This window comes from Erinaceus europaeus, chromosome 17, assembly GCF_950295315.1.
Source record: "Erinaceus europaeus chromosome 17, mEriEur2.1, whole genome shotgun sequence".
Taxonomy (NCBI): domain Eukaryota; kingdom Metazoa; phylum Chordata; class Mammalia; order Eulipotyphla; family Erinaceidae; genus Erinaceus; species Erinaceus europaeus.
Window position 1 is genome coordinate 7,897,069 of NC_080178.1, and position 24,716 is coordinate 7,921,784.

General features: G+C 39.8%; 2 protein-coding genes across 2 annotated transcripts; both read right to left on the minus strand.

Moving 5' to 3' along the window:
- Nucleotides 1–6,025: 6,025 nt before the first annotated feature.
- Nucleotides 6,026–6,961, minus strand: LOC103110306 (olfactory receptor 9I1-like). The gene has a single exon (XM_007519479.1). The coding sequence runs from the start codon at nucleotides 6,959–6,961 to the stop codon at nucleotides 6,026–6,028; it is 936 nt and encodes a 311-aa protein (XP_007519541.1).
- Nucleotides 6,962–15,468: 8,507 nt separating this feature from the next.
- LOC132534027 (olfactory receptor 9I1-like) lies at nucleotides 15,469–16,419 on the minus strand. The gene has a single exon (XM_060177440.1). The coding sequence runs from the start codon at nucleotides 16,417–16,419 to the stop codon at nucleotides 15,469–15,471; it is 951 nt and encodes a 316-aa protein (XP_060033423.1).
- Between the last annotated feature and the right edge of the window lie 8,297 nt (nucleotides 16,420–24,716).

The window sequence follows — 24,716 nt, forward strand, 5'->3', positions numbered from 1 at the left end:
ATTGCTTGTGTCCTTGCCCTTAGTACTGAGTGCTTAACTGGGCGCACCACTGCCAGGCCTTCTATTTATGTTACCTTGTAGGGGAAGAGCTGGTCCTTTTGCTCTGGTGAGGGATTTCTCTGAAGCATTGCTAGTATTTTTCTGTTTTCTGAGCAAATTTAGAGCACTGCTGTTGCTGTTGCAATCTGAAAAGCACAGAAAAATGCAGTCACTTAATCTTCCCGGAGTCCATTGTCTGCATATGCTGAAATCTGCCTTTGACTATACACCGCCAGCGGGGTAGCAGGGTGGGGCTGAGTGGCCAGTTTTATGCAGACCTGCTGGGTGCATTTCTGAGCTTGTCTCTCCAGGCTCCTAATTGCTTTGCCTCCTGGAGTAAACAATGCCATTAAAGTCACCCCACGTCTGAATCTTTGAACTTTTTGGATCCATTTGAATTCTGTGGTAGTTTTAAGGCTTTTGTAGATGTCAAGCAAGGTGATGCTTGGTTCAAGATGGTAACACTAAGTGGAAAGACACTCTTGTCTCTCTTTTACTTTTATTTCTTATTAGTGATTTAGTATCGATTGACAAAATTACATGTCAACAGGGGTATAACTGCACACTGTTCCTACCACAAGTCCCTCCAATGCAAACCACTTCAGTTCTCCCAAGGCTGCAGACATGGGTGAATTATCTGTCTCCATTTGTACATAATTGCCCAACTTCTTCTTCCAGGTCCAGTCCTCTCTTCCCCTCCAAGCCACTTTTGACACTATTCCTACCTCTAAATGTCCTTTCTCCTTTCCTTTTCTTTCTTCGAGTCCTAACAGAGCTGTGGAGTTCAGAGCCCTCTTATCCTCTTCCTATCACTCCTCCCCCACTGCGAGTATGGATCAAAATTCTTTAAGGGTGCAGTAAGTGGGAAGGCTGGTTTCTATAATTGTTTCTCTACTGGACATGGATATTGGCAGGTTGGTACATACCCCCCCCCCCGCAGGCTCTTTCTATCTTTCCCTGGTGGGGTAAGATAGTGGGGCTAGAGCTCTGGAGAGGCGAGGTTCTAGGACACATTGGTGAGGTCATCTGCCCAGAGAAGTCAGGATGGCATCATGGTAGTATCTGCAGCTTGGAGGACACTTTATTCTTAGACAATTTGTTGTGATGGTTTATGTGTCTTCAGTGGGGAGAAGGCTGTAGGAGTCTGCATTTATCTGAAACTCACAACATTGGGGGGAATGGGTTTCAGGTTTGTGAGGGAATCAAATTACCTTCACTTGAAGTTACTCTGGCTTTCAAGCTAGGCAAGAAAATGAAGCACCCCATGTGATGCTGGGGGTTTGCACCCAGGTCTCATACTTGGTGAAGTGTACATTCCACCTGCAGGCGGAAACTTTGTGGGTGGTGAAGCAGGGCTGCAGGTGTCTCTCTGTCTTTCTCCCTTTCTGTTGAAGTCTGTACAGAATCCTGGAGAGACACAACTAAGCCAGACATGATATCTCTGAGAGGCTAGGGTAAAAAAATTACTCTGTAATTATTATTATTATTATTTTTTACCAGAGCACTGCAAGGGATTGAACCTGGGACTTTGGAGCCTCAGGCATAGGAATCTCTTTGCATAACCATTATGCCATCTTCCCCCACCCTCTTTCTCCCTCTCTATCTTCCCCTTTCTCTTAATTTCTGGCTGTTTCTATCCAATAAGTAAAGATAATAATAAAAAGTACGTTCTACCAGGGAAGCTTCCTCCTGACCTTAATGACTTAGTTTTGTCACATATAATGCACTTTACTTGCTGAGTGTTCATAGAACATACACAGTATCTTTTTTAAAAAATCTTTATTTATTGGATAGAGACAGCCAGAAATCGAGAGGGAAGGTGGTGATAGAGAGGGAGAGAGAAAGAAACACCTGCAACACTGCTTTACCACTTGAAAAGCTTTTCCCTTGCAGGTGCGGATGAGGGTTTGAACCTAGATCCTTGTGCATTGTAACATGTGCTCCTAACCAGGTGCACCACCACCCCTTTCCCATCTTTCTATTGGGTATATACACAATATCTTTATCAGCAGAATTAAGACATTCTTTGCTAGTCCTTAACAATGTGACATACAGAGAAATGCACTTCTCCCACCCCTCTCAAATACCCTAGTTCATTTCATTTCTTGGGTGTAAAAAGATTGAACTATCTTTCTTAGCTTATTAACTTTCACTATCATTTGCACATGATTCATCTCTTTCTTTCCTTCTTTCTTTCTTTCTTTCTTTCTCTCTCTGTCAGTGTTCATGGGATTGTGGCAAGGTCCTAGATGATGTGATAAAGAAAGGGAAAACAAGAATGACATATATTGAACACCTGGGATTAAGAGTTGTTCTATGGATAATATTCTTTGTGTGTTACAATTCTCATCTCCTCCTTGGCGTCCAAAATTATAATCCTCTTCTTGAAACTGAAGGAAATATATGGAAACCTGACTTCCCTAATCTCATGGGAAGAGTTTATCTTGCTGAAAACAGAAGGAGTAGAATCCTCACAACATGGGAATCCAGCACCCCTCCCACCCACCCCCCCCCCCCACATTAAACATCTTCAACCAGAATTAGAACACTGATGCCCAGGCCATTCTCAACTGGACATTCTCAACTAAAATTTGGGTCATAGAACTTGGGACAATATCGATTTCCAGGGACCTCCAGGCCAAAAGCAAACAAGTTCTGAACAATACAAAGATGTCCCCCAGCTTATCCCGGGGTGGCCCTTCACTCTAGGCTCCCTAACCAGCCATGGAGAGTCCGCCATTTCTAACTCTTCTTCGTTAATTAAAACCTTTTTTTTTTTTTTATCTGCTCTCCCAACTCCACTTGACTTATTTTATGCCTTGTAACTCTTTTAACACTTTACTGCCGCACAAACCTAACAGGAACCACCTCATTTGACACTTGCCTTATCTTCAGTTAAGTTTTTCCCTGGGGTTTTAGTCTTCTCTCCTCAGCTAGTTGTGCATTTGGATACTCTACCTTCCTTTCCCCATAATGAACTGTGTTCCCCTTCAGGAGAACGCTCCTCAGTTCTGCATCTTTTCATCCACTTATGGATGAAACATACATAAGAACCCAACTCTCACCAAGAGAGGACCTCACACAGCTTGGTGCCTCACTCTGCAGTCGCACGTGGCACGTGAATCCGTTTGTGATTAGTACGTCTCAGCCACATTGGAGAGTTCTTTTTTCTTTACATCTGCAGATGCCAGATGATGTAAGAATAGATTAGAAAGAAGGAAGGCAGCCCTCCAGTCAGGCTTCCTTGGCAGCACTGACAATTCTATCTTCCAATGCACTTTTGGGGACAATATTTATTTTCATTTCCTGTAATGAAATATCTACTGAAATAATCTGTGGTAAGAGTGTCTTGAATTGAAGATGTTTCTTGGAGAAGAAAAGGATGGTGATTATGCCAGCATTTGTAGTATTACATATCCCTAAGGGAGGTGTGGAGTGGAGGATGATATGGTACTTGCATCTTTTCTCTCTGTAGAAAATTGGGAGAATGAAGTGCTTTAATATATATACAGCTATTGGCACTATTATTACTTAAAAATGATTTGTTTACTTATTTTGGTGTGTATGTGTGTGAAACAGAGAGATGAGAGAGAGACAGTTGAGAAATAGAAAGATAGATAGATAGATACACCAGAGTTCCCACTTCTGGCAAATGGTGGTACTGGACGGTAAACTAAGAACCTCTGAAGCCTCAGGCATATGAATCCTGTGATGTGACACGCTTAGCCATCTCCCATGCCTATTGACATTTTTATTAACACTCAGCACTTGACTCAGATCATTTGTTAAGATTTTCAGAACGAGCTCTGTCTTCTTCTTCTTTTTTTTTTAAGGAGAGGTAGAGTTACACTCATTATTTATTTACTTATTATTGGGCAGAGACAGAGAGAAATCGAGAGGTGGGAGATAGAGAGGGAAAGAGACAGAGAAATATCTGCAGCCATACTTCACCACTTGTGAAACTTTCCCCCTACAGGTAGGGACCAGGGCCTTGAACCTGTGTCCATGCACGCTGTATTGTGTGTGCTTAACCTGGGTGCACCACCACCTGGCCCCTTATATATTTTATTTTCTTAATCTTTATTTATTTATTGGATAGAGATAGCCAGCAATAGAGAGGGAAGGGGGAATGATGGAGAGGGAGAGAGAGACAGACACCTGCTGCCCTGCTTCACCACTTGCAAAGCTTTCTCCCTGCAGTCTTATGTCTAGGAAGGGATCTGGTCTTTTCTGCGGGTCATGCAAGTCATGGACTGAGTGCAGGTGGGGATCGGAGGCTCCAACCCAGGTCCTTGTGTGTTATCACATGTGCTCTCAATCAGGTGTGCCACCGCCCGGTCCCAGAAAGAGTTATGTCTAATGTTGGGATGTTCAAAAATGACAGGAGACAAGAATTTGTTGGCAAGTATTTCATGGTGAGACTGCTTCAAGAATAAACCCTTATAGGAGTAAAGGAAGTAGGCGTTAGTTAAGCAAGGACATGGTTATAGCTGGGTTGCATTCCAGCTTGATCCTTAAGAAAACTCCCACCCCTGACCTCAGCCTTATGTCTAGGAAGGGATCTGGTCTTTTCTGCGGGTCATGCAAGTCATGGATTGAGTGCAGATTGTCCCTTTGAAGAGGGATGTGACAACCTATTCATTTCTAGGTGAAGTGGATCCCTTGGACTCAGGACTATACTCCAGAGAAAAGGTGATGTTAATAGTTAACACTTAGAGGTGCTGAAGCTTCCAGTGCTACTAGTGGAAGTGGGGACAACAAGAAATATTTGAGATGGATCAAGAAACATTGGTTTCAGTGTGACCCATTTCAAAATTCCAATAGTATTTTTCCACAGAAATGCAAAAGTCACCCTCACGTTTATATAGAAGCACTAAAGATTCTAAATAATTAAATTAATTCTGAGAAAAAAATTAAGTAGGAAGAGTGATACTTACAGATTCCAAGCTCTATTACAAAGGTATACTATTCAGAGGAGTTTGGTACTGGCATGAAAACAGACAAGGGCAGAGAGTCCTGAAATAACCCTCCGTATGTGTCTCCAGTTAATATTTGACAGTGGATGCAAGTATACTCAAGTGGGGAAAGCATTCTCGGATATAATTTGACAGAAAGCAAATAGCTGCATTGAGTTGAGTAAAATGGAGGGAAATAATAGAAACTCAAATGTAAATGTCAGAAAGTTGGAGTGTGATGAGATAACTGTGGACCATTAGACCTCCAACTTTATTATATTTTGTTTTTTCACCTGAGCACTGTTCAGCTCTGGCTCATAATGATTCTGGGGTTTGAATCTGGGTCATTGGAGTATCAGGCATAAAATAATTTTGCATATCAAAAAAGATGATATTGTTTTTTTCTTTTGAGATAAAAATAGAAGGAACTGGAGATGATTATTCTTCGCAAAATAAAGAGATGAAAGAAAACTACCGGATGGTTTCACTCATATGTGGAATCTAGGGAACAGATATATATGAACTTGAAAAACAAAACAAAACAAATAAACAGAAAAACAGAAGCAAGCAAACTGGTTCTAAGACTTTGTGAGAACTATGGTGGTTATCTTTGGGAGGTGGGAGTATGGGACACATCACTTTGTGGTATATGTGGTGTGGAATTATATACTGTAATCCTACCATTTTGTAACCCACTACTATTTACAAATAAAAATGAAAAAATAAGTATTTTGCATAACCATTATTCTATCTTCCCAGTCCAAGATCTGAGTTTCTGTGTTATGCCATTTGAGAGTAAAATGAGAGTTTTGGTTGTAAAGGAGGACTGAACATGTGAGAAGGAAAAGAAGATAGTAGTAACATGGTATTATGTAATATTTTTAATAGTCTTTAATTTTTTTCTTGTATACCTGATAAGGCCTTTATGCTTCTTCTGTTCATCCTTTCAGGGTGTATAGAATGTTGTTGATTAGCAGTCTTTAACAGAAATTGACATATGGGAGAGATGCTCTCATTCAGACTTACATGTTCTATGACACATGGAGTCTACCAGTGATCTTTTTGAAGGCAGCTCTGACATCTTTGTTTCTCAGGCTGTAGATTAGTGGGTTCAGCATAGGGATGACTACAGTGTAGAAGACAGACACCATTTTCTCTTCCTCTAGGGATTTGTCTGAGCCGGTTCGAAGATACATAAAAATGAGTGTCCCAAAGAAAATGGCCACAGCAGTGAGATGAGAGGCACAGGTAGAGAAAGTCTTAGTCCTACCATTTGAAGGTTTCATCCTCGAGATGGCCTTAATGATGAGAAGGTAAGAAATCAAGATGACCAAGGCATTGGCGAGAATCACAAAGTTGCCAAAGAAGACAATGATAATCTCAGCATTTGTTGTGTCACTGCAGGAAAGTTTCAGCAGTGGTGGAAGGTCACAGAAGAAGAAGTTGATGAGATTGTCATCACAGAAGGAGAGGGTGAAGGTACATGTGGTACGCAGGATGGCTCCTGAGACCCCACAGACATAGGCTCCCACCACCAGACTCCAGCAGATTCTGGGATTCATGGCCACAGTGTAGAGCAGTGGGTTGCTGATAGCAACGTAGCGGTCATAGGCCATCACTGACAACATGAAACACTCTGTTGCTGCACAGATGGTGAAGAAGAAGAACTGGGCAGCACATTGGCCATAGGCGATGACTGTCTTGCCTGTGGCCAGTGTAAGCAGAATCTGAGGTGTGATGACTGAGGTGTAGCAGGCATCCAGAAGGGAGAGGTGACTCAGGAAGAAGTACATCGGTGTGTGGAGCTGGGTGTCCACTTGGATCAGCACGATCATCCCCAGGTTTCCCAGAAGGGTGACTAGATAGAAACCCAGAAACACCAAGAAGAGGGGAATCTCCCAGCCAGGGTAGTCAGTGAAGCCCATGAGAATGAACTTGGTTACTCTGGTGAGGTTCTTACTGGCCATGGGTTCAATATGGACTCTCCTCTGAGTAATAGGTATTTAAAATGACCCAGGGTAGATTGAAGGGTAGATTCTCTTTGTGTTAGAAGCCTTTTAAATTTCTGGATGAAATTTCAGATGTCATTTTTGAGATAGAAGATTCTTCTATTCCTGGAAGATTCTTCTAAGGCATCTATGCATTTACCTTGTATATTTTTTGGAACTCAGTCATGATGTCATACATTTTTATTTAAATCAATTCTGGTTTATTTTTGGAAATTTCTATGAAAAAAAGAGACACATAGGCTGAGTTTGTGTAATAATCTAGTTTGTGTCTATTCTAATCCCCCTATCTGATACTGCAGTCTCTTCTACCCTGTAGAAGAAATGCTATGGGAGAGAAATTCCATATGCTCTTCTAGTTGCTGTGTGAACCCCTATCTGTGGGCATCCCATCTGCAATCCTCATTTTGGTCCTGAATTACCTCTTTTTCCTTCTCCTGCACATTGACCTATTTTTACTCCTAGTAGGAGCTCAAATGACTCTTAACTCCTTGTTCCCGTAATACTTCTAGAAGTTGGAAGATGAAGACTTTGTTCTTAATGTTAACTATTCACATTTTTACTCATTGATAATTTTTTTTATGTGACTCAGCATCTGCTCAAAGTTTTTCTTCATTCAATGATACTAAAACTATTTTGGTTGACAGTACCTCCTTGCAATTATTAGTTTTACATTCTAGAGACTTAGTGCTTGGTATAGGGATTTAAATCAGTAGCGCTCTTATGACAAACTTCATGGGTACCAACAGATACATATTAATTTTTCTTATGTATGGAAGACATGATTATGAGATTGATGAAAGTGTTAGTTGCTATTAAAGCAGCAATGATTTTGTGTTATGTAAAGTGTGTCAAACCAACAGTTTCTATACCTTAAGTCTTCAAAAGGTCATATACCAATTGTGTTTCAATAATACTTTCAAAAGAAAGCTGAAGATCCTAATCTACACTTTATTCTCTGGTTGAGATCTTCTGTATGTAGCTCAGTCCACAGCCAGCAGTCATAGGAAGACACTAACCCATCATGTAAAACATGTCTGTTATCAATCTTCCTTGAACCATCTCACTCTAGCAGTACTGTCTGAGCATGAGTTAACTTTTTGGTATGGTTAGATTAAATGCTTAGTATCACTATAATTCTGTCTCGAAATTGAATACCTTCAAAGTTTTTGTTCCTTCTCATGTCTCTTATTTTAATCTTGAAAGCTAGTGGGACAGGAGTATATGATGGTTAGTGTTCTTTTGTCTTCACAATCCTTGATTAAACATCTATGGATATGAGGCAAGTGAGTATCCTGAAAGAATTTTTCTTGTACATGTGTTTTCATATTTTTCTAATAGCTATTTTACTGAGGAAAAATAATTTACAACACTGAAAAATGAAGGCGTCATGCTCCTCAGTTTCAAATTATACTACAAAATTACAACAATGAAAACAGTGTGGCATTGGAATAAAAATAGATGCGTGGTTAAAAAGAATAAAAACAAGAGCCTAGAGATAAGTATACACACTATGAACACACTAGTTATTGTTAATTTATGACAAAGGAGCCAAGACCAACAAATTCTCTTAAAACAAATGGTGTTGGGAAACTGGATAGTGACATGAACAGGCATTACTATTGCTTCTTTTTCTTTTTTTGCTAATGACAAATTTGAATTTCTGGAAGGTAAAGTTGTTCAGCGTTGCCCAGTTACATCAGTGGAAGATCTGGGTTCTGAATTCTTCAGGTTTGATGTCAAATTCTGTGATCTTTGCTATGAATTTGTTTTGACACTTCTGCACTTTAGGATTTTTGGAATCCAAGAACTCTCTCTGTAGTTCTTTAGATGGCCTGAGTCTTCCTACTTTCAAATTATGAGAAAACGTAGTAATTTCAACATGTTTCTCCGTATCAGTTTTGTAGCTGTCGTAACCCAGTCCCTGCCAATTTTATGTAGAGGTCTTGGGATTGTCTGTGGACATAATTGTTCAATGCATACAACAAAAGACTATTTATTCATCAGTTATTGGGGTGCAGATGTAGTCAGACTGACTTTGTGCCACATGCCTGTGGCACACCTATACAAACTCTAGTTCTTCCAGCAGCCCCACAATCTTGTTAAGGTTGAACAGCATGAGGTTCACAGAGGTTAAGGAAGTCACCCAACTTACTATGTTCTGGGAAAGAGAATCAAATCTGAATCAGAAACTTTCTAGTTCCAGTTCCTCTCTTCTTTCTTTCGCAGTATAAATACTTTCCAACAGACATGTCTCAATTTTGGGTATAAGTGACAAGTATTCAGCCTCTATAGGAAAGGAAAGTTAAGTTAGATTTTAGAGTATTCTGTTGATCATGCCTTTTGTTTCTTCATTCTTTTTGGTGTAGGAAGACTAATATGGCTAGTGGTCCTAATTAGCTATCTTTGCTTTGGTTCTTAACTAACAGCACTTTACTTTTCTTAGTAGTAAAATGGAAATGTCATGATTTTTGGAAAGCTGGAATAGATTTTTTTTTAGCTAATGAAAGTAAGTAGAGAGTGTTTATTTTTCATAAAATTAATTTCCGAAGTATTTCTCAAGGGGGAAAATCAGGACTAGGCTGTGATATCAGTTTTGTATGATCTCATTTAGATGTTTTGAATGAGTAAGACTTCCCAAGCCTGGAACATTGCACAAGAGGATACACTAAGGTTTTTGGTCCATAGATATTTCATAATGTCTACACTTATGTGTTTATATCATTGCTTGTAATAGGTGTTGATTGCAATGCACTGTATAAAAATGCAAGACCTTTGGAGGGAGTGAGGAAAGTGAGAAATACTACTAGTTGGAACTATTCAGATTACAGTAGAACATTGATTGGTCCCACTTAGAGCAGAATTATAAGAAGGAGAGAAGTTTATAGTGATGTTTCTGTTGTATGCCCCTCTCTTTCCACATGAAGTTATTCATTTTTACTAAAATTTAAAAAGTCACATATAAGGCCCAAGAATGTGAAGGTGTGATTTTCAAAACAAATGACCCAGTCTTACTTGTGTATTTGACACAAGAGCTGAAATTATTGTTAGATATGACATTACTAAATGAAAGTTCCAATTCTTTTTTTTAAAAAAATATATATATTTACTTATTTTCCCTTTTGTTGCCCTTTTTATTGTTGTTGTAGTTATTAATGTTGTCGTTGTTGGATAGGAAAGAAAGAAATGGAGAGAGGAGGGGAAGACAGAACTGAGAGAGAAAGATAGACACCTGTAGACCTGCTTCACTGCCCGTGAAGTGACTCTTCTGCAGGTGGGGAGCCAGTTCTCGAACTGGGATCCTTATGCCGGGTTCTTGCACTTTGTGCTATGTGCGCTTAACCCACTGAGCTACTGCCCAATCCCCAAAAGTTCCAATTCTAATGGCCAAATTCCCTGCAAAGTTTCACTCTAATTAGCTGTATGAACTTTACTTCAGTTCTAGCATCCTATCACCTTAGCAAGGACACAATTATTTCTTCATTACCTGGAAGAATAATCCAGCTGGAGTAATGTCAGATGTGGAATGCAATTAAACTGGATTCATATAAGCATCTTGAAGAAAGCTACAAATATATTCATATAGGTGAATGTAGCTGACAGGTTTTAGGTTTCTTCTTTCTATGAATCTAGTAGAATGTTTAAAATATTTTTTGGAGATGGTTTTGTGGGATGGAAGCAGAGAGTTCAGTGGTTATCCTTGAATTATAATTCAGCACCTGGGACAGTTTCTGTGGCTCCAGGGAAAAGTCAGTCTTGTCAGGGAGAACACACTTCAGCAGGGGCTCATTATCTCATCTCCTCCACACTTCAAGATGGTAAACACAAATCTCATGGGATTTCAAGGCAACTCCCAAGTCTTGTTAGTGTTATAGTTCATTGTCAGTTTCTGTAAGGAATAAATATGCTCCTCTCTGACATTGCTCTGGCTTCCCTACTAGTTAGTGGTCATATCAGAGCTGGAATTCAGGTCTGAAGTCTCCTGGTGAACTTTTCCTATTACTGCATCCATCCTGAGTCCCTGTTTTTGACCCTGGGTACTTAAGCACTTATGCAAATAAATTAAAAGAAGACAATATATTTCCAAAAAGATTTATTAGGGATGCTGACAATACTGTGGGTACCACATCCACATGCTGGCTTTCTGAAGAGATTTAACATTTTGGGTTTTGAAGATGGTAGTAGCGTACAGGTGGTATGTGATTCAACTCAGAAGCAAGAACATATCTCAGTTATTCACACATCGGTTGCTAGTCTGTACAGATCTCTTCAAAAGGTCTTTACACTTCATGCTCAGGATGGCAGAGTTGCCACTAGTGCCTGGATTACAGTAAGTGATCTATTTGGGTATTTATGTACACTTGTGACTATGTGGGGATATCCCAGGTGAAGCATAAGTCGTCAACAATCTCCTTATCTTAAATTATAATTTCCTTATCTTAACCAACTGGTGTAAGTAGTTAGGAGTGAGGGACTGAGTCCTGTCTCTATTCTGTTCAATGACTCCCTGTTCCCCAGTGCCCAAGATATCAATCTCCTTATCTAAGGAGGTAGAAATAGAAGGCATCTAGACAGATCATCTGGGGTCACAACAAGACCAGACTAGAATGACTTCAGGAACCCACCAAATCACCAGTGAGTGCAAATACATGTGGCTTCTGGACAGAGAGGAGCCTAGGGAGAGATTAAGTGGCTGGTAACAGTCTGGCAGTTTACCACTTGAGACACCACCTCCAGTATCTTTCACCAACAAAAAGACAGCTGAAGGGAGGAGAGGACTCCCCTAAGACTCACCAAATACAACTGTGAGTCTCCGTTGGTACTGTCCTCAGAAGCTGGAGCAGCAGGGGGGAGGTCTTGTGCTGACACCAGGTGACAGAGAACTAACCAGGAAACTCAGGAGAAGATCTATACCTCAGTGGCCTAGCCGTGGGGCTGTGAGAGTCTCTTTGCATAACCACAGTATTATCTCTCCCCCACCCTGCTTTATCTCTTGGTTAGGAATGAGGGATTAAACTAAGAAGCCTACTTATAGTTTAAAAGCCCTCAGGCTCCCATAGCCTATAGGGAAGAAAAAGAACAAAAGAGGCTTTTAAACCACTGAGCTCCAATTCAGGGATTAAAGTAATATTGAAACAACTGTCAATTTCCACAACATTTAACTCTCTAATTACCTTACTTAGAAACAAGTCAATCCAGGCAAGAGTGATCAGTAATTTGAAGGGTGCTGAGAGAGGGAACTCATGACATACTATATAGAATGGTCAAACCCACAAGAAGAAATATTGGAGAAATGAACCAGGACAAGAGTCCAGTTAAAAGCCCCCCAAAGGTTGAAGCACAAAGTAATGAGGTCAACATCCAAACACTAGTTAAAGAAATAATCACAGGAGTGAGTAAAGCATTTGAAAGAATTGTCATCAGAAATGCAGAAGCAACAAAAGAGACCCTGGAAGAAAACACTACAAATGAAAACCCATAAGGTTAGCAGCAGACTTCTCCACACAGACACTACAGGCCAGAAGAGAATGGCAAGATATCTATTGAGTGCTCAATGAGAAAGGCTTTCAACCAAGACTACTGTATCTTGCTAGATTGTCATTCAGACTAGATGGAGACATAAAAACCCTCTCAGACAAGCAACAGTTGAAAGAATCAACTATCACCAAGCCTGCCCTGAAAGAAGTTCTGAAAGGTCTCCTAGAAACAGTGAGACCACCATAAATAGGCCATATATCAGAACACTCTAAAAATCTACAAGAATGGTGTTAAAATATCTTAAGTCCTTGATATCAATAAATGTCAATGGCCTGAATTAACCTATTAAAGATGGATCAGAAAACACAACCCAACAATATGCTATCTATAGGAAACCCACCTAACTCAACAAGACAAACACAGACTCAAAGTGAAAGGATGGAAAACTATAATACAAGCCAATGGCTCACAAAAAAGTGCAGGGACAGATATTCTCATATCTGACAAAAAGGGGAGAAGGCCCAAATAAATTGGATCATAAATGAAAGAGGAGATATCACAACAGACATCATAGAAATTCAGCATATCGTGTGAGACTTCTATGAACAACTATACGCCACCAAGATACTGTATAGAATTGTACCCCTGTTGTCTCACAGTCTTTTTAATAACTATTAAATAACTAATAAAAATTTAATAAAAGCACACTGATCAGAGCCAGTTTCTACTGGAATGTTCTAGGCTGATAATAGAGTGAAAACTTGATACATCTTTCCTCTTCATGTCAGAGCCTTGTTCATGTATGATTTTGTAGCTTTAGGCCAGCTCTGTCTATACCTATATCTACACCTATCTATATCTGTGCAGAGGCAGAGAGATAGGGAGAGCTACTATAGCACTAAAGCTGCCCTTTGTGTTGTAGTTCTATCATGTCGTGTGCCTGGGGCTTGAATCTGGGCCATGGACATAGTAGAGCATGTGTCTTACTACTGGAATGATCTTGCTGGTCCCCTGATACTAATTTTAAATACAGACAAGGGAGGCATTCACATAGCCTAACTTCAAATTTTGTTTTTTTTATTATCGATTTGACAGTGGCTCATAAAATTATAAAATAAGTTACAGTGTGTGCTCAACTCACCCCACCCACCTGGAACTGGTTTCCTATGCTCGTCACCACCAGCCTTTCCCAGCTCCTCTCCTCTGCCTCCTTCCCCTGCAGGTGTGTTTGTTTCCTTAGGATGATTCCTGAGGAGAGGAATTGTAGGTTCATAGGGTAGGTCCATTTCTAGCCTCCTGAGACTTCTCCAGTCTGCTGTCCACAGGGGCTGGATCAATTTACATTCTCACCAGCAGTCTAAAAGGGTTTCTTTACCCCTACAACCTCTCCAACATTTGTTGTTCCTGTCCATTCTCAGAGGACCAAAGTAGTATCTCATTGTTGTTTTTATTTACTTATCTCTGATAATCAGTGAGGAGGAACTTTACGAGACTTTAATTGCTTTCAATTTTTTTTTTCTATGAAAGGACAGCTGATCATTCCTTCTGAGTCATGGTGATTGCTTGATTTGGCTTCAGATAGGAATATAGTTTCTCAATGAACTTAGGGCATGTAAAGTCAAAAGTTGCTGCATTTTCAACACATTTTTAATTTATTACAATATTTGTGAATTTATATTTTCTTGATTACATAATACTTTCTCTTTACTTTATTTTTTAAAAATATTTTTGTTTATTATTGGATAGAGAGAGAGAAATTGAAAGGAGAGGAGGAGATAGAGAAGGAGAGAGATAGAGAGACACCTGTATCCTTGTTTCACCACTTGTGAAGCTTTCCCCCTACAGATAGGGACCAGGGACTTAAACCTGGCTCCTTGTACACTGTAATATGATTGCTTAACCAGGTGTGTGACTGCCTGACCCTCTATAATTTCTCTTTAAAAAAACTTAATTTTATTATGATAGAGACAGAAAAAAACTGGCTGGGTTGAAGGGAGAAAGTGGGTGTGACCTCCCCTGCATTTCTGGGAGAAGTGAATTTCTTGGTTATGGATATTACTATTCCAGAAAAGAGGTACATTTCACCTATTTGCTAGCCAATGCTCATAGCAGCTATGGATGGCTGTACTGACCAAGCACATGGGATACTTTAGTCTGCTTTTTCTTTCTAATGACCTTCACAGGGTTTGTATCTGGGCCTTCCGCTGCTACTGTCTAGAGTGGAAATAACCAGTTAACATCAAGAGATGTATTAATTGGCTTCAATACAATGCCCATCAAAAGTCTAATGACATTCCTACCAAACTAGAAAATAATCCCTAAATTTACAGGAAGCAAAAAACCCTAAGTAGTGAAAGAAACTCAGAAATAAACCCAAAGTTGTAGGCATGATAATTTATGATTTCAAACCACAACAAAGACAGAGTATCCCAAAGAATGTGAGGCTGACATGCAAGTAGACATATGGATGATGGGACAGGAGGGACAGCCTGAAAATAACCCTTCACATGTAGAGTCAAGTAATATTTGACAGTACAGTTAAGGATGCACAGTGAGGAATGTATTTCCAGATTGATTCCTTGACAGAGACCAAAAAGATAGTATTGAGTGTAAAGCAAGTAAAAGGAACAATTGGGAAACCCAGATGTATGCAAGAAAAATTGAAATGTGATGAGATAAATAGAAGGTGCTCGAGCCTAAGAGTTTCTCTATGTTCTGATGTTTGAGACCACCACGAGACTTCTGAGACCACCACAAGAATTGCTAAAGAAAGTATTAAAAGTGGGAGAGGAGTAGTACTAGTAATAGTTTTCATCATTGTTGTCAGTTCTTCATGGAGACTGATGCAAGTAAATATACATCATATCTGCACTTTTCCTAATGTGCTGGTAGAATCTATTTCCCTTCTCTGTATTCGTAGGTTTGGGTTGTATACAGAGTTCGTATGTACAAATATATGTTGGAATTAGATGAATATGGAATGAGTCATCTCACTCAGATCTATGTACTTTGAGACACTTGAATCTACCAATAAGCTTTCTGAAGGCAGCTTTCACATCTTTGTTCCTCAGGCTGTAGATCAGAGGGTTCAACATGGGGATGACAACTGTGTAGAAGACAGACACCACCTTCTCTTCATCCAAAGATTTTCCAGGTCCACTATGCTGATACATGAAGACAAGGGTCCCAAAGAACAAGGCCACAGTGGTGAGGTGGGAGGCACATGTGGAGAAAGTCTTGGCCCTGCCACCTGGAGACTTCATCCTCACAATGGCCTTGATGATGAGCAGGTAAGAAATCAAGATGACAAAGGCATTGACCAGAATCACATTGCCAAAGATGATAATGATAGTTTCAGCATTTGTTGTGTCACTGCAGGAAAGTTTCAGCAGTGGTGGAAGGTCACAGAAGAAGAAGTTGATGAGATTGTCATCACAGAAGGAGAGGGTGAAGGTACATGTGGTACGCAGGATGGCTCCTGAGACCCCACAGACATAGGCTCCCACCACCAGACTCCAGCAGATTCTGGGATTCATGGCCACAGTGTAGAGCAGTGGGTTGCTGATAGCAACATAACGGTCATAGGCCATCACTGCCAGCATGAAACACTCTGTTGCTGCACAGATGGTGAAGAAGAAGAACTGGGCAGCACATTGGCCATAGGCGATGACTGTCTTGCCTGTGGCCAGTGTAAGCAGAATCTGAGGTGTGATGACTGAGGTGTAGCAGGCATCCAGAAGGGAGAGGTGACTCAGGAAGAAGTACATCGGTGTGTGGAGCTGGGTGTCCACTTGGATCAGCACGATCATCCCCAAGTTTCCCAGGAGGGTGACTAGATAGAAACCCAGAAACACCAAGAAGAGGGGAATCTCCCAGCCAGGGTAGTCAGTGAAGCCTGTGAGGATGAATTCAGTTACTGTGGTGAGATTATTCCTGGCCATGGATTCAATGTAGATGTGGATCTGAGGTTGAGGATGTAATTTCAATCACTCTCAGTTTTGAAAGACAGGGTCTTCTCTTTTTGGCTGAAATCAGGTTTATACAACAATTCTGCATGAATTTACAGGGCTTGTCTTTCTGTAGTTCCATAGATGGTTCTCCTGGATGATTCTCCATCTGTATCTCCCCCTGAAAATTTTATAGCTGCGTTGTGATGCGTTACTTTGACTGGTACCATTTTGTGGTTCATATCTGAACATTTCTGTGAAGAATAGAGACACAGAAACTTAGGAATCTGGCAATATCTTGTCATCATCTGTCTCACTCCATGGGAACCTGGAGTCTCTGCTACTATGTTTTCTCCATCATTTCCCAGTTGGCTGTGAGCTTCTATTGGTGGAGCTTCTGCTTTTAATCTCTCTGTGCACCTCGATTCACTCTGTCTTCATCTTCTGCACTTTGACACCACACTTCTTATTCTGACAAAAGGTTTCTAGATGTTGGAATATGGGAATCTACTTTCAGTGTTAATGATTCCCTTCACTACCTGTTAATAGGATGTCTATTATATAAGAATTAGTGTGTAGCCTCTAATTTCCTTCATTTAATGGTACTAAATGATACCTGTTTGCAACTAGAATGTGTATATTAGGGAGATTAAACCAATAAATTGGGCACCTCAAACTTACACTGTGTTATGTGAAATGTATATTCATGATAATACATAAGGCAAAGTTCTCTTGTGTTTAGTCTGTTCCATTGTAATCTTAGGTCAAGTGTCTTTTGCTCTAATGATTGAGAGAAGATGATGACAAATTCATAAAGACCAGGCTTCTAATTTTCTTCTCTCCCAGGTCAACACACCTGGCTGAGCATGAATTAACTTCTTGGCATATTCAGACTGCTTGGAGGTTATTTCCTGTACAGAAGAGAATAAGCTGAGTACCTGTTTAAACTTCACTTCCCATCTGTGGAATTTAATGTATTTATTTATTTATTTACTTCATAGATAACATTATTCACTATATCCAAAGAGTGGAAGCAGCCTAAATGTCCATTGACAGATGACTGGCTAAAGAAATATAATATATATATCCCATGGAATACTGCTCTGCAATCAAAAAGATGATATCGTATCCTTTAGGACAAAAGAATGGAACTGAAGGTAAATATGCTTAGCAAAATAAGAGACAAAAGAACAGCTAACTACTGGATAATTTTTCTCACATGTGGAATATAGAGATCTGATATACATGAATTTGAGAAAAAAAGCAAAAACATAAAACAGAAGCAAGGAAATTGTTTTGAGGACTTGTAGGAACTATAGTGGTTGTGTCTGGGAAGTGAGAAGGTAAGGATACAGAACTTTGATTGTTATGTGTGGTGTGAAACTATACACTGTACTCTTATAATTTTGTAACCTACTACTATCGCAAATAAAAAATAAAGAAAAAATTTCCCATTTTTATTTACTGAGATAATTTTGGTTGGCAAAATGGTATGCGATTTAGGGGTATAATTCTGTACAGTAAAATAAGTTGCTATGCTATGCTCACCACAAAGGTATCTCAAGTTATTATAACAACAAAGTGGACATATAGTAAATATTTTTGAAAACTTAGAATGGGGTTTGAGCTATTTCATATGTGATAATGTATATTTTCCTGAAAGCCAACTTTGATACTATTTCTCAGAAGAAAAACAATTCAGGACCATACTGGTGACATCCAGATTTTAGTGATCTCATCTAATAAGGGGCTTAAGGCACAAGGAGTTTGGGTCCAAATGGAGAGCAGCTATTCCGAATTTAGAACATTCTGTAAGGGGGAGGTCAGAAGCTCCTAACCAGGAGACATTTCACAGAGGCCCTGGGACACTTCTGAGGTACATCTACTACTTGTAATGTTATGATATTTTTACATTTTTATTAGTGATTTACAAAATTATATAATAATAACATTTTTTTCTTTCTTTTTTTTTCTTCCAGCTGCTAGGACTTAGTGCTGGCATTACAAACGCACTATTCCTGACAGCCATTTTTTTTTTTTTTTTACCTCCATCATTTTATTGGATAGACAGAGAGAAATTGGAAGGGGAGCTAGAGTGGGAGAGAGAAAGATAGATACCCGCAGACCTGCTTCACTGCTCGTTGGGTGGATCCTTATATTTAGTGTTATGTGTGCTTAACTAGGTGCACCATCGCCTGGTCCCCTTATAATATGCTTAGATTACAACATGTAGTGTTGCAAATATGGACCTTTAGAGAAGGCAGAGAAGAAGAGAAAGTCTTATCAAGAGGAACATTCCAGATCATGGGTAGCTCTTAAATCTTATATCTTCTTTTACTTGAGAGCACCGTAGATTTTTTTTTTCTCTCTTCCTTCCAATGGTTGAAAGCAACTGAATAAAGGTGAGGGTTCAACAAAGCTAACTCTCTCCAATTTGTTGGATTTGAATTTGGTTTGCTGCCAATCTATTCAGAACTATTTCCTGCATCAGGTGGCATGCTGGAAGCAGTCAAGGATTTAACTACACTTAAATCTGACAATAACATTACGAGAGGGGAATGTGTATTATATTTTACAGCAAAGAAGCTGAGACTTAGAAATGTTAATTGCTTTCTCCTGTGGTTTGATACCTAGAGCATGAAAATATTTTGATCTTACCTGCTCTTCCTGTTCTCATACCTATGGTGAAGCTCTCATTGTGTTTCTTTTCCTAATGCTGAGCATCTGCTCTGTTCCAATCAGGGTGTTAACTGATTAAGATATGTAATATAGTGCTATCTTACAGATGATCTCATAAAATCTTCACAATAATCCTATGACAGAGGTACTTGGAACAACTGGAGCCTATGAATAGTCATGCTACTAATACAAAGTCACAAAACTAATCAGTTGAAATCCTAGCTTTTTCATTTCTTACAGCTGAGATGCAACTGAAGTAAGCATGCTAACTGAAGCAAGCCAGAAGTAGGAGGACCACCAGATGCCCTCACTTATAGGTGAAACTTAAAAAAGCGAAGGAAGAGTTGGGGAGCTAGCATAACAGTTATCCATTCAATCTCTAGCACCACCGTAAGCCAGAGTCGAGTGGTGCTCTGGTCAAACAAGCAAGCGAACAAATAAATAAACAAAGGCAAACCACAAGGTGAAACTTTGACTAGGTTTGGTCTGTTGCAACATAACCAAAAACGGGTGTTGGGGGAGGGTTTTGAGTGGACACTGGGCAACCCAGTACAAAATGGTGCATGAGGAGTTCGAGGGTAGCATAGTAGATTAAGTGTACCTAGTACAAAGTACCTGCACAGGTATCCTCGTTCAAGTCTCAGGCTTCCCACCTGCATAGGGGTCACTTCACAAATGGTGAGGCAGGTCTGCATGTGTCTATCTTCCTCTCCTTCTATCCCCCCCTCTTCTTTCAATTTCTCTCTGTCCTATCCAATAAAATAAAAATATGGCCTCTAGGAGCGGTGGACTGACTCACAGTGTAAGCACTGAGCCCCAGTGATAACCCTGGAGGCAAAAAAAAAAAAAAAGGAATAAAATACTTAGAAAATGATGGAGGAGGATATAAGTTGGTGATGGGAGTGGCGTCCAAGTACCTATCATGGAAAGATAAAAAAAATAATCAGACGCATGTGACAACTGTCTTGTAAATTATTATGTCCTCAACAAAATGATAAAAAGATATAAGATAACAAACCATTAGCTACTAACTCAAGTGAGTCTTATTCTAAAGTCCAAGGTGTAGTCAGCTAATTGATCCCACCTCCAGCACAAATACTGGAAATGCAGCTTTACGTGCTACATTCTACTATGCCATTTTCCGTGAAACTACTTTTAAAAAATGAATCTAGTGACAGATAATCCCAGAGATGATAGCTATAGATTTTCCAAAACAAATACCCAGTCTTGTGTATTTTATGAACAGCTGTAGTCCCAGTCTGGACTCCATCCCATTAGATGAGAAGTTCTGATACAAAGGATTAGATTTCTGCAGTATCATTGTTCTAGTGTGTTGACTTGACTTCACAGCGGCTATACTCACAATATTATTCCCAAGGTCAGAATGATGTCTTAATTGTCCAGTTGGATATTCCTGGTGATTTCTCTTTCGCTTCAAAGGAAATTAACCGAAGGCCATTTAAGGGTGTGTTGAAAGCAAGAAAGATGGCTTAAGTAGATGAATGTATCTGACAGGGTTCTTCTTCTCCTTCTCCTTCTCCTCCTCCTCCTTCTAGACAGCTCAGCAAGATATATAAAATGTCTCTTTAGGGTTGGTCTTTGTGTGAGGTAAGCAATAAACTCAATGTGGTTCCTGATCTTGAATCAGCACCTGGGATGCAACCCTGGCACCAGGGAAATCTCATTCTAGTCAGGGAAAACACATGTAAGCAGGGGTGCAATGATCTCATTTCCAGTACATGTCTGAGAAGTTAAAAAAAAAAAAAAGGTCTTGTGGGATTTCAAAGCAACTTCTAAGGCTAGTTATTCTCAAAGCTCATTTCCAGTGTCTGTTGGGAATGAACTTGTTCCTCTCTGCTGGTGTTCTGAATGTCAGAGGAGCTGTGAAGCTGTCTCTGAACTGCATCTACCCTGAGGTCTGATGTCAGATCACACCTCAGGGCTAAACCTTCACTGTACTGTCTGCACTGAATTTTATAAGGCGAGCTGCCTATTGGTTCAGGGGAAAATGAAACAAGGCTGTTCTAGATGTGCTTTTTGGAACTCTACTTCAGAGCTTATTAAGTCACCTTCCTTAAACACTACTTCAAGACTTTCTGTGATCAGCTTCTCTGACCATTTCAACTCTTTCTTAGTATTTGAAACCCTTTGATAGAATCATGCTTTTTTAATTATGATCTTTGTGGTTAACTTATGAAACTATTGGGGGGCATAGTTTCACACCACATGTGTCATCAAAGTTCTATGTTTTTTTTTCTCAATAGCCACCATAATTCTCACAAAGTGTGAGCGACAACTGGATTCCTTTTTTGTGAGTTCAAGTGCTTTCATTGCCTATATTCCATAGATGAGTGAAACCATCTGGTCGTTGTCTTTCATCTCTTACTTCATTAAGTGCAATCACTTCTGGTTCTATCCACTATACTCTGAAGAGTGCAAGATCGCCTTTTAAAAACTGTAGATGATATATAATTTGTATTATATATTATTATTGTATATTGTGGGATGCATTGGATCGACTTTCCCGTGGTGCATCTCGTGAGTACCCATTCATTGGGGAAACTGACGATCCTTCCTAGCCGACTGAATCCACATGGATCCCAGTCACTTTCAAAGCCAGCAACAAGCAGCTCCTGACAGCTTTCAAGCTGTTGGTCCTGCTCTTCGAGTCCTCCAACTTAATGTTGAGGAGGGGCTGTCCTTTGCCAAACGCGTTCTTCATTGTATATTGTAATGGTGTATAATTTATGTTATATATAATAATTATATATATATATATATATATATATATATTTACTTTCTACCTAGACATCCTTCAATGGAAATTCTAGTTGCTTCCATTCATTGGCTGTTGTGAGTAATGCGGCTATGAACACAGGGGTGCATATGTCTCTTTGAATTTGTGTTTTTATTTATTTATTTTTAAATTTATTTATTTATATAATAGAAACACTGACAAGACCATAGGATAAGAGGGGTACAATTCCCACCACCAGAGCTCCATATCCCATCCCCTCCCCTGATAGCTTTTCTATTCTTTAACCCTGTGGGAATATGGACACAAGGTCACCATGGGGTGCAGACAGTGGAAGGTCTGGCTTCTGCAATTGCTTCCCTGCTGAACATGGGCATTGGCAGGTTAGTCCATACTCCCAGCCTCTCTATTTCCCTAGTATGGCAGGGCTCTGAGGAAGCAGAGCTCCAGGACACATTGGTGGGGCCATATGTCCAGGGAAGTCCAGTTGGCATCATGCTAGCATCTGGAACCTGATGGTTGAAAAAGAGTTAACATATAAAGCCATACAATTTGTTCATTAATCATGAATCTAAAGGCTGGAATATTGCAGATGAAGATTTGGGGTCTCCGTTTTGAAAATAGCTAGGAGGTCTATTTTAGGTATATAAGAAAGGGCCCATGACTTTATTAGTTTTTGCCTGAGCTGACATCTGATATGCAGGTGGACCCTATTGTCTGGGGAGATGATGCCATGGTTGGAAAAAGGGCTAGAAAGCTGGATCAGGGAAGAGAGTAGCTCCCAAAAATGGGAAAAGTGTATAAATATTGTTGACTGTAAACCCCATCGATTTGATCGGGGGCCCATGTTCAGCATAGGAGCCTATGTAACCTCTATATCCCTGTAGGTCTGCACTTGCATTCTGTGGTCATCAGTAGGAACATTCTCAGTTGCCCCAATTTCAGGACCCATCTTCTTCAGGTAGAGTATGTTATCCAATCCCCTATTTGGAGGATGGAACATTCTCCACCATTGTTGATCCACATTGAGGGAAAAGTCCTATGGGGACCCCCAAAGTGGTCCATCATGTTGTTCCTGATAGAGATGACCAGTGATAATGGGGAGAGGGATCTATTCGAGGTCTAGGCTCATCATGTTTGTGTGGGAATCCCAGGACTCCACGACCAGGGCCCCAGCTGAATTTGTGTTTTTAATGTCCTTTGGATATATGACTGAGAGTGCTATTGCTGGGTCATAAGGCCTCTCCATTTTTATTTGTTGAACTCTCCATTTTCCTTAAAGGAAAGGGAAGCCCTAAAGGAAGTAAAAGAAGCAGGTTAGCAAAGATAATTTCATTTGGAAAACATTCTAAAAGAACTTATGAATATGTATGACCTCAGTTGTGGTTCTAGGAAGAGATTTGACTTTTTACAGACCGTATAAGCCATCTATTGAGTGCAAACTGACCACAAGAAGTGGAATGTGACAACGTATGAATTTGTAGAAGGGGATCCTTTGACAGAGGAGATACCTGTGAGGTGTTATCAGTCAACACCCATAGCAACTGTAGGTGGCTGTACTGATCTGGCAACTAGGACACCTCTGGATGTTCTTTCTCTGATACACTTCAGAGGGTTTTTATCTGTGTCTCCTGGTGGTATTATTTGGAGTTGAGACACCAGTATGCGAAAAGATGGAACAAGAGATACTGGTATGCATGCATTTTTTCATCAGCATTCCAATGGGATTTATTACAGAAATAGAATCAATCCCCAAATTTCTTTTATTTATTTAAAAATGAGACATTAGCAAAACTGTAGGATAGGAGAGGTACAACTCCACACAGTTCCCACCACCAGATCTCCCTATCCCATCCCCTCCCCTGATAGCTTTTCCATTCTTTATCCCTCTGGGAGTATGGACCCAAGGTCATTGTGGGTTGCAGAAGGTGGAAGGTCTGGCTTCTGTAACTGCTTCCCTGCTGAACATGGGTGTTGACTGGTCAATCCATACTTCCAGTCTGTCTAATTTTCTTTTAAAAAACTATTTGTATTATCTTTATTTATTGGATAGACACAGCTAGAAATCAAGAGGGTAGGGGGAAATAGAGAAGGAGAGAGACAGGGACACCTGTAACTCTGCTTCACCACTTGCAAAGCCACCCCCCTGCAGGTGGGAACTGGGGGCTCAAACCTGGGTCCTTGTACACTGTAACATATGCATGCAACCAGGTGTGCCACCACCTGGCCCCTCCAAAGTTTCTAGAAAACAAAAATACAAAAATAGTAAGAGAAACTCTAAGAAATAAAACCAAAGTTGGTGGCATCATATTTTTTTGTTTTCATTATCATACACAGGTAGGGTATTCAAAACAGCATATAGTGCCAAACATTATAGGCAAACATTCAGGTAAAGGAACAGACTAGTGAACCTAGAAATAACCTTCCACATAGAGTCAAGAATACTTAGAAGAAAATGTACTCTCAAATGTATTATTTGACATGGACTTGAAAATCAGTATTAAGAACTATATAAATGAGAGGAAAGGTTCGGAAGCCTAAGTGTATATACCAAGAGAATTGGGGTGTAATGAAATAATTAGATGATACTTGTGTCTCAAAATTTCTAAGTCATGATAATAGCATAAGAATTCTGAGTAGTAAGGAAAAAATTGGACACGGGAGAAGAGGAGGATATATTTCTTTCTGGGGGTTGTTGTTTCAAATAAACTTTTGCAAAGTTGCAGTTTTCCTAATGTGCACTGTGATATCTGTTTATCTTCACTCTGTTCAAGGTTTAGATCTATGAAATATTATTACTGATAAGAATAAATTTATATTAATTGAGGAGGGGCCAAAAGAGTCATCTCACCTTGGT